General features: G+C 41.4%; 1 protein-coding gene across 4 annotated transcripts in view; it reads right to left on the bottom strand.

Annotated features, from left to right (window-relative positions):
• LOC141495153 (protein unc-13 homolog B) overlaps window positions 1-13,739 on the bottom strand; it is a 369,137-nt gene that overhangs the window by 3,317 nt on the left and 352,081 nt on the right. For all 4 annotated transcript variants that reach the window (XM_074196148.1, XM_074196150.1, XM_074196149.1 and 1 more), the window contains 11 exons: window positions 10,020-10,146; window positions 9,763-9,859; window positions 9,304-9,447; window positions 8,789-8,866; window positions 8,193-8,270; window positions 7,794-7,882; window positions 7,412-7,564; window positions 7,118-7,241; window positions 6,872-6,928; window positions 6,468-6,548; window positions 4,774-4,921 (listed from right to left, as the gene is read on the bottom strand). In XM_074196148.1, the coding sequence (XP_074052249.1) occupies window positions 4,774-4,921; window positions 6,468-6,548; window positions 6,872-6,928; window positions 7,118-7,241; window positions 7,412-7,564; window positions 7,794-7,882; window positions 8,193-8,270; window positions 8,789-8,866; window positions 9,304-9,447; window positions 9,763-9,859; window positions 10,020-10,146 (1,176 nt within the window). The remainder of the gene's footprint in view (window positions 1-4,773; window positions 4,922-6,467; window positions 6,549-6,871; window positions 6,929-7,117; window positions 7,242-7,411; window positions 7,565-7,793; window positions 7,883-8,192; window positions 8,271-8,788; window positions 8,867-9,303; window positions 9,448-9,762; window positions 9,860-10,019; window positions 10,147-13,739) is intronic.

Here is a 13,739-nt window from a genome sequence, read left to right as displayed (position 1 = left end):
AAATAGAAGTGGATAGAGGAGGGAATGCAGACATTTACAGAAGTCAAAAGTCAACAATAACATATATGGTCTCAGATGCCTATACATAAACACTTAAGGTTCAGGTAATGAGTAAGGCAAACTACAAATCCTAACACAGAAAGGCAAGTTTTCATGACAAAGATACACTGAAATTTGGTATTAGGGGATCCTTAAATGGCCTTGCAAGAGTCTATTTTACTCAAAAAGAACAGGGTAGACTGAGGTAAAGTAGCACTATATGTTAAGAAGACAAACATATGTAAAGAAATTCAGGAACCATACAAGGTTAAACAATGTGGAAAGCATGTGGCTGAAGATCAATAAAGGCAAAAACAGAATTAATAGTCATAAAGGTACATGCTACATATGAACAAGGTGGAAAGAGTTTGGGAAAGAGATCATGAACCTGACATGAAAATATGATAAAATAGTGATAGGGGACTTCAAATATCCTGACATTTGCTAGATTCTCTTCCATAAATATGTCACAATAATTTCTTGGTTTGTCCTAATAGTATTTACATCCTCCCGAAAAATGGAGAAATGAATAAGAGATAGTTAATCTGGAATTAATTCTCACAAAAAAGGAACTAGTTACTTAAATAAAAATAATGGCAAGTATCCAATATCATCTTGACCATAATTTGAAATGCTTTCAGTTTTTGGAGAACAAATTTTGAAGCTTTCGGAGAAAAGGTGGGTAGGGTAAGTTTTAAAATCTCCAGAGGTTGCCAACCAAGAAAAGACAGGAAACTCTCAAGAATGCAATTCTGAAGATATAGAAGAGAAGCCATTCTGAAGATTTGAAGAAAAACAGTTCTCAGAAGGAAACTGTCTAGAGACAGTGATATAAATTCACAATGAATTCATCAACTATCTTAGATAGAAGTAGGAGCAAGTAATGAAGTAAATACAATCCTGTAAGAAAAGCACCAGAAGCACTAAATGTCAGAATGATTAATAACCACCAAAGAAACATGAATAACAAAAAACAGTTTTGAACTATATAGGGGTTAGGGGATAGGGACAGAGATGAGAGGAAGAGTATCAAAAGCAAGCTCAGGACTGTGGCTGTTTAGGATAGATAGAATAACCACCAAAGGAGGAAAGAGGACAGAGTCACTTGCCTCTTATCGTACTTCTGTCTTTTCTGTAAGGCTCTTTGACTGAAAAAAGCAGAACAAAAATGACCAAGGAGTTGAAACCCAATAGAAGCATGGAAATAGTAAGAATTTGACTGCCCTAAGTGGGGACTAGTCATGATGTACAAATGTCAGGGTTCTGAAAGACCTGGGGGCTTTGCATGCTAAGCATGGCCTTTGAAAGATCCTAGAAAATGAGAGAGATATGACAAAACCATAAGAGAAATGTCATCTCAAGCTTCAAAAATAAAAAGAGAAGAGTGGAAATCAGTACTTGATAGGTCAGAGAACCTGACTTAGATTTAGAATGTATTACTAAAAGTATAAGAACTGATGATCACCAAGAGCCAGCAGGGAATCATCAAGAACAAGTTTTAACTGGATTAAACTTATTTCCTCTTTTATTCAAGTTGAGAGACAGATAGAGAAAAGGTATAGACATAAGTTTACCTAGAATTTAGCAAAGCTTTAGCCTCTATGGTATCTTTGTCAGAAGGACAGAGATGTACATCAGTCAAGAGTAGGATGGTTGGATTCAGTGGTAGTTGAATGACCAAAGATGGGTCACTGACAGTTCAATAGCAACTTGTAAGTAATTCTAAAGCAGAGAAGTGCAAGACTGTGTGCTTAGCACTACACCATTTACAACTTCTATTGATGACATAGAAGGAATGTTTATTACACATTTTCAGTAGGTATTTATGATATGGTAATACAAATAGCCAATGCTCTCATTTTGCCTGGATGCAGTGGGGCTGAGGTAGGAATAATTAGGGGAAATTGAAGAGAGATATATTTAGGCTTGATAGAAGGAAGAAATTTCTAATAATTAGAGCTAAGCCAGGATGTGACCCCTTCCTGGAATTCAAGCCAAGATTGGATGACCACTTGTCAAATATATTATAAGAAGGGATGATTTCGGTAGTAGTTAGATGAGATGTTTTCTGAGGTCTTTTTTTTAAAATTGAAATTCTGAAATGTTTTAGTCACTGAGTCATTGTATGGCCAATCTGGGAACTGCACCCACCCTGGTATCTGTATTCGGACAAGGTCATGAGAAGAAATTTTGCTTTCTTGAAGAAAGACCCCGAAAGCCAAAAACAAACAAACAAACAAAAATATCCCCCCATACCTCCAAACAAGCACAGATGTGCTCTAGAATTCATTCTTCATCTTTGTTTCCAATCTGAAATGCATCAGCAGGAGGGGCTGCCTCTTATAGCACAGCCACTATCCTAACTATTTAAAACTCCAGGGTAAATCTATAGTGGAGCCTCTCCTGGGCTATCAGAATATGTCACAATTCTAGGACACAAACCAGAGATTCTGTATTTTCCCTTTCCACTACTCATTTCTGGCATAAGCAGCACATGCTAGTCCACTGGGAAGATGGAAAGGGAAAAGGAGAGGCTGACTGATGCTCTCGGACCATATCAGATAATAACATACCCTTCTCCGGCTGCAAGTCCTCATTTGCAGTAAACCTAATACCCTTCCCATCATGCACTGGGTTAGCAAGAAAAGTCAAGCAGTGTTGGTGGCGGCAGCAGCAGAACAGAGAAAGAAGAGTAATTAGAAAGTACACAGATACACCAATCTTAGTAACTATTTACAAAGGCAAAAACAGTCCCAGAAGTTAAGAGACTGGATATATCAGAAATCTCCCATCAATGAAAGGATGTCATACAACCAAGTTTAGATGACTGGTCAGAATGCAAGTAGCAGAAAATACAGAATAAAAGGACAATGAATTTTAAATTATAACTCGATTTTTTTTCATGCGTAAAATACAGGGTATGGGTTTCACTTGGATGATTTCTAAGGTCCTAGATAAATCTTTGGAGTCCCTGTCTTTCTAGACTCCCAAGGACTGGAGCTATGGACAGTGGTCTTAGAGTAGGGCACTCAAGTCAGAGAAAAGGAGATGCCCTAGGGTCCATCTCAGAGTGAAGACTTGAGCCCCACAATTTAAAAGATAATTAAGGCCTTAACTGGGACTATGGGTCACATCTTTTCCCACTGCCAAGATCTGTAAAGAGAATAGCTGGAACACAGGAAAACTTAAAAACAAGGCAAAGAAATAGAAATATTATTGCCTTCATTTAGCCAAGAAGCAGGAGGTTACAGAATATATAGGTGACCTCTAGGGATCCTGAAACAGGAGAGCATGTGCTCTCTGTACACCTCAGACAATGTTCTCCAGGTTTCCTATACTATCCCTTTCCTATATTATCCTATACCATGTAACCCCAGACTTTGTTCTTTCTAGCTATATCCAAATGATTCTGGCTTGTCACCAGAGCTTCTGTACCGATCCTGTACCTGTAACCTTCCCCAAATGCCCATTACCATGATTAGGATGAACATGTCACTTCAGTATGACTTTCTTTCCCTTTTCAAAAACCTGCAATGGATCCCTATTCCTCATCCCATTAATTCTCAACTCCTTGATCAGACCTTCAAAACCCTCTCCAATTTCAAAGTTTTACTTCATACATGCATACACATAAGTATCAATACCAATATGTCTATGGTTCTTCATCCCTCAGTATAAGCTCTCTGGCTTTACACAGATCTGTTGATTTATTGTCCCTTTCCCCAATTCATTCAATTATATCTTTAGGCATCTTTAAATTCTTCTCCTCCTATTTTTCCCCGATTAAAAAAAATATCCACCTCCCAAAACCAGCTAAAAACCTCCTTTGCCCTTTTCCCCATTTCTCATGCTTTTCTGCTTTCAAGTAAGGCTATTTCTTTTTTTTAAAAAAATTTTAAGACAATGGGGTTAAGTGACTTGCTCAAGGTCACATAGCTAGGTAATTATTATATGTCTGAGGCCAGATTTGAACTCAGGTCCTCCTGACTCCAGGGCCAGTGCTCTATCCACTAGGCCACCTAGCTGCCCCAGGTAAACCTATTTCTTTGCCTTTCTCTACTCGAGCCTTCAACACTCAGGGATCTGAGTATTTGTTTTTACTATTCTGTATAAGTTTTCCTACATTCCCTATTCTTCCCAACCAGGTTATACATACTCCAAAGTTATACATACTCCCTTCAGTGTCTCTCTGAAGCTCCTTGGAGGAGAAGAAAATTGGGCACAGAAGCCAAAAAGTATCTGAGAGTTTGATAATAATTAAAGATTCTGCTTTATTGGAAAGTCTACATCTTGGCTTGGAAAAGAATAGGAAATTAGGAAATGAATGAAAACTGTAATGAGAAGCATTAAGTGTTGAGGCATAGAGCAAAGGACAAAAGATAAGTATGACTGAATTCAGGAAATTATGGAGAGTAGGGATTGAGCTTTGAGTCTGTAACTCTCTAATCTGGTTGAAAGGACAGAGATAGTGAGTTCTTAAGGATTTGAGGGATTCTACCCTTCAGGGTCCCTTTCATCAGTAAAGGGCAAATGTCAATGGGCTTGGGGTTGGGAATAAGGGCCTGAGAGGTCAAGAACAAAGATAGGGGTATGGAGTGGAATTGAGTCCCTAGATACTGTTGACAAGTGATAGGAGAAGTTATACTAAATCCTTGGGGAAATGGATGTGTGGATGGAAGCTGAGGTTGTGGAAGATAAAACAGATGAGAGGGACACGTCCCTCAGAGGCCTTACCCTGGGTAGTCTGTGACCGCACAAAAGTCTTGATAAGTGTGTCTGTGGTCTGTGTGTAGAGGGACAGGGCATAGCGTAGGGATTGTAGATCTGGGCTCTTCTCAAGAAATGTTTTCTTCAGTCCATTGCCACCGGCATGAAAGTATTGCTGGAAGGGAACCAGTTATCATTATAACTTCAGAAACACTATATATAGGATTGAAGAAAGAAACTAGGAAGGAGGGAAGAAAAGGGGAGAGAGGAGAAACAAAAGTCAGAAGGCAGCACTTTACTCCAATAAGCACCACAAGCAGGATAACACCCATAAATCACAGAATCTTAAGAGGTGGAAGAGAGCTTAGAAGGCACTCTGTCCAATAGGAATCCTCTCTGTAGCATCCAATCCAAAATAATAAGTACAATAAGTACACTGTGATAATGTATATATACCACATATCTGTATGCACATATGCTTACATATAAAATAATTTTAAGCAGGGAGAGAACATTAACAACCATAAGAATCAGGAAAGATCTCATCCTATAGTACCTAAGTTCAGCCTTGAGGGGAGACAAGAAGTAGAGATGAGGAGAGAGAGTATTCCAAACATCAAAAAAGCACAGAGGTGGGAGGCTTTAGGGAATAATAAGGTCAGTTTGATCAGCAAGTGAAGTAATGTGAAATAAGTCTGAAAAGGGAGATATGACAATCTTTAAATTTAAAGACAGATATTATATGTTATATGCTAGTGGCAATAGGGAGCTGCTAAAGACTTTAGTAGCACAACTTTAAGATTTTACACACATTCACAAATATAGGCTCATGTAAACATTGTAGCGCAGTAGATAGAGTCAGAGACTTGAGTTCAAATGTGACCTCAGACATGAACTAGTTGTGTGATCCTGGACAAGTCACTCTGTTTACCTCAGTATCCTCATCTAGCACTTAACTCCCAGAGTCGTTGTGAGAATCAAATGTGATAATATTAATAAATGGTTTGATAAAATGTCAGGCACATAGAAGGCACTATATGACAAAAATTCTGACTAAAAGTTTAAATTAGGCCTTTAAGGAGACCCTAGGCAATATAATGCTTTTAATGGTAATAGTAATCATCTATTTGGCCCCAAAATCTTTGACTCCAGAGTGCCAAGTCTAGTGGATAAGGAAGGGACAAGATATTCCTCATGTGCCCCTGCCACAACTTGTGTCATGCTTGGTGGTCCAAGGGAGTGTGTGTGAGAAAGGAGAAAGCTTTGCTGATGCTTGCCAATTCCCTATTCAATTTTGCACATTCTTCTGTGGGCTCACCTAGAAGGTCTAGGCCCCCAGAAAGTCACAAAAAAGCAACACCAACTGCCTACCATCTTTTCCCCTTGAGGCAAGGTCATAAGGGTCTGAGCCTCCTGGAAAGCATTTCCTAAATGAAGCAAATATTCATTGTTCCAAGAAGGCCCCCTATTTATGCTACCAATAAGAGAGTGGAAGGGATTTGTTTCTCCAGAAATCAGTCACTACTGGAAAGATTTTACTATGGTTTAGTGAGATTGAGCTTAACCTCTTAATGATATTTCTGTGAAACCAAGTCGCAGGGCTTGGTTAATGGGATCTAGGAAGCTCCTTACTCAGGGGAGGTTAAACTGTCTGGGTTGGGAAGGGGAGGAATGGATGAGGTAAGCCTAGTGGAGAGAAATCAGGAAGTCTTTCATCCCACCTTGATGGTATCCAATGCAAGGTCAAGGACAGCACACTGCTTTGGGGTGAGGCTCCGTGTCTCCTCCCGTACCATGTGGTCCTAGAATTCCAGATACAGGAAGACATAAAATCAGAGGTTAAATCAAATGGTCAATCCCTACTCTCTGCCAACATACAACTTCATGATAACATCCTCCTTCATCCCCTGAACTCCAACCCAACTGGAATGAACCAAAAATGATTATTACTGTTTTCTTCCTGGGAATGGCCAGTTGCCTAGGAAATAAACCTCTCCCCCCTGAACCCTATAATTAGGTAGAGAAGGTGTCACATTTAGTATCCATGATACCCTTCCCCATCCTTTCCCCTACCCTACTCAGAACACCCATTCTCATCTCCAGGCCCTGACCTAGAGCATCATACCTTGAGTTTTGAGAGATGGCTTAGCTCTTTGGCAGCTGTAAAGATCAACTGGGGGCCCTGAACAGGGAAGAGAAGACAACAAAAATTAGTTTCCAAAAATATACATTGTAACCATAGAAAAATGGATTGCCCTGGCCCTCTGAATGCATCCAGAGGGAACTCACTGTCTGGCCAGTGAATGGGGAATCATTCGTGTATTGAGTGTCTCTTTTACCTTCAAGTCAAATAAGCAGGATCAAGGCTCACCGTCTGGTCTGTGAGTGGGGGCAGAATGATAGTTTTCTCCATTGTGTTCATCACCACCCGCCACAGCTCCTTCAACACCCGTTTCAGTACTGTCTTCTCACATACTGTAGCAAAGAGTGTGAGGCTGAGGAAAGCCAGAGAATCAGGGTAAGAATGGCAAAGACAGGGGCCAAGAGCATCCAGCAAGGCTTAGTTTGCCTCAACATTCTCCCCCTAGAGTCCCTTTCTCTTAGTTCACTTGCCCCCACAGTCAAAGCCCACTCTCCAGAGAACTGCTACAAATACTGTACCCACTTGCTGTCGAGGAAGTCCATGAGGGGTCGGAGCACACTGTCTGCATCCTGAGCCACTGAGCCTCTAACGTTGGGGGGCACATTCCCCGGACCATGCACCTGACTCAGGATATCAGCCATTTGTCGAACGCACTCGTCAATCCGTGTCTGAAAACTAAACACCCACTACGTGAAACTTGGGTCTCTGCTCTTATCTGCCCTCAAAGATGCTAATGGGAAGTTCTGCCCAGTTCCTGATCTTCAAACTTCTTCCAGGGACTTTGCCCCAGAAATTTCCCTGGGATACAAAATTCTTAAGGCCTCCAACCATTATGACAAAGGCTTAGAAGATGCTTGGGACAGAGGCAAAGGCCATCCCAGGAGAGGTGGCCTGGATCACGCACCTGTTCCCAAATACAGTGCTGAGCTCATCCAGAACTGTGTTCAGTTTCACCTGAAGCTCCTTCAGGTTGTCTCCTGCCTCAGGATCTAGCTACAAACACAGAAGAGTGGCTGGGCTATAGTCACATTTACTTCTTTCCTCTCCTCACCCAGGGAGAGCCTCCATTGCCCCAACTCAAACTTCCCAGGGTCTTCTTGTCTTCTTTATTATCTGAGTCCCTCTTCCCTGCCCTGTCACAACTCCCAATAACCACCCAAACACCCCAGTCCTTTACCTTAGCTCTCTCTGGCCCAGGAATTCCCACCAGCTCAGAGAGAACCCTACCCCCTCCCCACCATCGACATTCATTTAGGTCTACTGGGAAGGAGAGGAAGGAGACAGTCTACCTGTCAGACCCTACCTCCTTGGCCCCCATGGCCTCGAACATCTTCTCGAGTTGCACTCTCAACTGCTGCACATTGTTCATTAGGATGCATGGCTAAATAAAGAAACAGGTAAGAGCTACTGAGACCTTTCCCATTCCCAGGCAATGTAGGGCAAATGGGTCACTAGTTCTGTAGTCTCCTCCCCTCTAGCATTCTCAAAGCTCCTAGTGTCTCAATGAGGAGTGATCTGGGTACTTCCTTTCTTAGCTTCAATCCTTCTAGAAGAAAACAGAAGACCTCTCACTGTTCAACACCTTGTCTAGATGGGAAAATAGGAGATAAAGAAAGAATATTCTTACACTTACTGTTTATAAACATCAGAACTTTAGGCCAGATGAAATTATTTTAAGAGATGAATGAAGACTCAGCTTGATAATGGTTAAGCTGGGACCACAGGATTGAGATTTGAAATATGAAGGAGTCAATGGCATAAGGGTCAATAATGTGAGCAGCAGAGGATTCCTCTAAGTAGGTCAGCCAGCAATCCAGCTACATGACTTTCCCAGGACACTATTTTTTTCCTTTGTGGGCCAAGCAGTAACCAACCCCTTTGAAGGAAGCTGTCTCTTACCAGTTTCTCCTTGTCACAATAGGATGGGAAACTCTTGGCTAGGATGTCTGCATATTGCATCAGCACTTTTCCAATGGTCTGTGAAGAGGAAAACATGGAGGGAGAGCAAGGAGAGAAGGTTTTGTCAACTTTGCTCTAGTCCAAGTTGGAACTGAAGGAGAGCCACAGGGCACACCCACAAGAATATTATACAGCACTGCTTCCACCCAAGGTGCACAACAACCATAGAATCCCAACCCAAAAGATAGGAAAAACTTCTTTCTAGACCTTAGGTAACAGTTCTGTAGCAGTATCCAGCATTCATTTGCTTGAACCTCTAAGAAGCTGTTAACCTCACCACCAAACAAGAACAAAAGGACACAGAATTGGGATTACTTCATATGCTCATGCCCTCATGGGTCTATTCCCCCCTTAGGGGACCATTGAAATAGAGCCTAGATCTGACAAACAGGGAGCAGAAGGGTCGATGCAAGACTGAAGACTGTGACAAGGAGGGGATTAGGGATGATGATCACCTTGGCAAATCTCCGCATGTAATGGGCAAGGATGCCAGGGTCTGGGCATTCCAATTTCCGGATAATTTCAAAACTCTGGTTGAGCTGTGTGAAGACATCCACCACAGAGCAGGAGAAGAGTGCATGTTCCGATGTCTGTTGGAACTGAAGAACCCCACAGGCAAAGGGTCATTCCCCATAGCCTTTGGGTCTCAGACATAGAAGAAGAAAGCATCTCCTCAGCCCCTCCGCCTCCCAGTTACCCAAGAACAATGACAAGTCATCTTTCCTGGCTAGTAACTCCAGGACCAGGTTTCATGGACGTTCCGCCATGAACATGATGATACAGACTAGATGCATAAAGGCAAAGGGGCGAACAACCACTACATCCAAAGGACTTTTGCCAGGAAGTCAGACATTGGGCAGAGCTATCCACACCACCAGCTCCAAAGAGAGAAGCCCCATCCAATCTTGACCTACCCCATCTTTCTTGTCTCTCTCCAGGGCACCATGAAGAAACTCCAGGGACACATCCTCATTCTCATCCAGCCACTGCAGGACAAATTGCTCAAACCACCTGTGGCAGGGCAGGGAGACCAAAGAGAGACACTGTCCTTACACCCCTGGTTCCTTTTCTGCCCCACTTCAATCCAATCCTGGGTACTCACTCTTCCTACAGGTTGAGTACCTAAAACCTCCTCTTCACCCCCAACCCTTCACTACTGAACTTGACTCACGCAGGATATTCAGGCACCTTCCCCTGGAGGACAGGCAGGTCACGAACATATTCATTGTGAAGCCACTTCACCTTGAAGTGCAGATTCATGTAGTCAGCACTTTTACAGAGTCGGTTCTTCTCATGCTCTGAGGGGAGACAAGGTTGAAGCCGATGGGGGGGGGGCATGGCTCCCATGTTGTCTACTCTGAAGGTAACAGACCCAGTTGGAACACTCCAGAGAATGTTTCCAGAGACAAGTGAGCCCCATGGTCCTTTTCTGACAATCTGTATATACAGATAAAAATGTGCACATGCGTGCACACACACACGCGCACACACACACACACACACACACACACACACACACACGCAGCCTCAGTGGATGATCTTTTCTGACTTGCACAGATAGAACAATCAAACTTAGTCTTTGGCATACAAGATTATCTAACTCCTAGCAAAAGTGGGGAAGAGATGGTGGTGATGTCTGGAGAGGAATTGTTCAGTGCTCTCCAGTGATCATGGACTAATGGAGTTTTCCTAAGCCCAGTTACTTCTAGAAAGAGTTGTCTTCAAGGGACCCTTCTTCAGCCTGTTTGTTCCCATGAATGAATAAGGCCACTTTCACAGAGGCATCAAAAGCTAACATACAATTACATTGAGAACTGCATTAAAAGGAAATATAAATGAGAATCCAAGAGTGCCAGCATCTCAGGATAAGTTGGACTATCCCAAAGCAAAGACAAGAGTCAAAAGATGAACAGAACTTCAAGATATGTGGAGGATAAAAATGTCTAAAATGTGGAATCATTAATATCTGAAGATATCTGAATATCTAAAAAAGCTATTTAATGTTGTAGAAAATAGAAATTAAGTAACTGGATGTCTGCAATCCATGTGAAGAAGGGAAGCATCTCACTGTATCATCAGAAACCTCTTTTGTGCATGCCAAAATAAAGATTTAACACTCTCATATATCTTTGTCTGACCAGAGAACTGGGGCCAGGATTCTGCTCACAAAGCCTTCATTAGTAAGTCAATGGTATATATTTTAACATGTGTGGCTGCATTTCAATAATAGCTAATGAGTAATGTTTACATGAAGCTTTAAAGTTTTTGAAAGCTTTAGTATCTATAGAGACAGTAATTACAATTAATCCTCTCTTTTGGCAATAAATCAAACATTTAAAAAGCAAAATGATCTGTACAAGATTACCATTTTAGGTAAACTGATAAAAAAATATGAAAAGTGCAAGAGAAGCATCAGTAAATGTTAAATAATTAAAGTTTATGTGCTGACTAGTATGTGGTTAATAGCTGAGTTGCTCCCTCAAACCAACTGAACGTGCATCCTGATCAAAGTGGGAAAAGAGTAATGGTTTTTCATAATTTCCTGTATATTGTCATGAAAGTGGTCTTTTGTTCATTTTTTATATCTCTTTATCTCTGAGAGTCTCTCAGTCTTGCTTTCAATGACTATAATGAATATTGGCACATCTGATTCTCTGTTGTTTTCTTTTAAAATAGTCCTCAAAATATCTATTTTCTGACCTTCGGTATTGCTAAGAAATATTGATTTATCCCATTCATACTATACATATATATATATATATATATATATGTGTGTGTGTGTGTGTGTATATATATATATATATATACACACACACACACACACACACCATCTCCATCTCCTTCCCTCCCTCTTCCTCTCTTTCTCCCCATTACCAGCTTAGCCAAGTAAAGCAGTAGTGAGCTTGAAGCAGACTCTTATAGGAAGAAGAAAGAAAGTCAAGAACAGAAGTTTCAAGACCCTACCTAATCCCAGGAGTTTGGGCCTATAGATCACTCAGAAACTCCAAATTTATTGCTGAGAAAGAATTGTCCCAGTAAGGCAGGGTTGCATCCTCCACTCCCTACCAAAGCTAACGCTTTAAGAGTGGTTTGAGAGGGATAAGGATTGGATGACCTTTGGAAGACCCTGTTCCTTTTGAGAGCTGAGAATGAGGTTCTTCCTTCTCTCAGATCAAAGGAATTCTGGCCATTGGGACCCAGCCACTCCTCACTCTGGAAATAATCACTGGGCACAGGTGAAAACGGATGGTCAATTGGGTTACTGAGGAAAGGGCAGAGGGGCACTAGAAAGAGGACAAGGGGGATTCTTTGGTGGTTATGAGGAAGCAAAGGCAATATTTGAAGTAATCCCTAACCCAAGCTCTAGGTGAAAGCCCGCCCTTGTAGCCCAGAGGGCTTCATTCTAATACAGTGGAAGGAAGGGCTACTAGCTTCTGAAGCCAAATTTGCAGCCTTCACTATTGCAGTGGAAGGAAGGGAAGGGAAGGGGATAAAAGGCTGTAAGACTAAAGGTAAAAGGGAGCAACTAAGAATTCTTACCACCCAGAAAGAGGACTTTACGAATGCGAAAGACAGTAGGTCCTTATGACAGAACAGAGACAACAGTGAATAATGCAATGAGAATGGTAGAAAACAGCAATTTCCTTATAGTCTAGTTATTTCCACCCAAGATGTACCTTACTCCCCATCCCCTTCTCGATTGCCTTTATTCAAAAGGGGTAGGGACTAGATGACCCTTGGAAGCACCTGTTCCTCTATTTGAGGGAATGAGTCTGCAGCCCATCTGAAATCATTGTTCTGAGCTCCTAAATTCCCTATCTTTGCCCTCTCTCAGGTACAAAAGTTTTGAAGTTATGCATTTATTTGCATACTTCCTGCCTTTTAAGAATTTCTTAATTTGATCCTTTTCCTATTAAACCTAATGGCTTCTATAGCTGAGTAGCCTTGTTTGAGAAGGTGAATAAATGGTATGTACTAAACATTGCTCATGCCTCCGCGAATTCTCCTGCAGGTCCTAGAAGCATCATGCTTGGAGATCACCCCAGGTCGACAGTGGTAAGGATTTGTTTCCTTCTTCCTCCCATATCCTTTACTACACTATAATTAGATGTGTGGCTTTGATCAAGTAATTTCACCTCTCTGGGCATCAGTATTCCCATATTTTAAATGAAATAGTAGATTAGGTAACTTCTGTAATGTCTCATTTTCCTTCAGACAAGGCAAAGTAGCATGGTAGAAAGCACATCAGAACTTGAATTCAGAAATTTGATTCTCAGCTCTGAACATGGGTAACTCATTTACTTGTCTTAGCCTAAGCTTTGTGATTATTAAACTATGATCTGTTTTTCCTAGTCTATCTTTCTGCTCTCCCATATTCTCATGTCTAGGTTGGACTATATCCCCAACCCTCTACCATTCTTCCAACTTCCAGACTCAAATCTTGCCCTCATTCTGGATGTCTCCTTTTCTTCTTAGATTATATATCCAATTACTCATCAAGTTCTTGGTCATGCAGGTGGATAAATAGCACAATTCACATTTAAACCTTGAGCTGTTTAGGGCTCTTTCCATCCCACTGTGCTGCTTCTTCCCCTAAGCCTTTGTCTCTATTATTCTTCCTGCCCTAGAATGCCCTTCCTTATCGCTCTACTACATATTCCACTCCTGCCAAACTTAACCCTGTCTCCATAAAAGCTCCCCTACCCACATTGATCTTTTTTTTTTTGAGCTCCAATAATACGGATAAATTTGAACATGTTGTGCAAGCCTAAGTTCATAAAATAATAAATTAAGAACTGGAAGGAATCTCAGGGCCCATCCAATTCAATCCCCCTTACTCTATAAATGAAGAAATGGAGGTCCAAAAAAAAAAAAAAAAAAAAAAAAACAC

The sequence above is a fragment of the Macrotis lagotis genome, chromosome 8 (genome assembly GCF_037893015.1).
Source record: "Macrotis lagotis isolate mMagLag1 chromosome 8, bilby.v1.9.chrom.fasta, whole genome shotgun sequence".
Lineage (NCBI taxonomy): Eukaryota > Metazoa > Chordata > Mammalia > Peramelemorphia > Peramelidae > Macrotis > Macrotis lagotis.
This window is presented reverse-complemented; position numbering and strand designations above follow the sequence as displayed.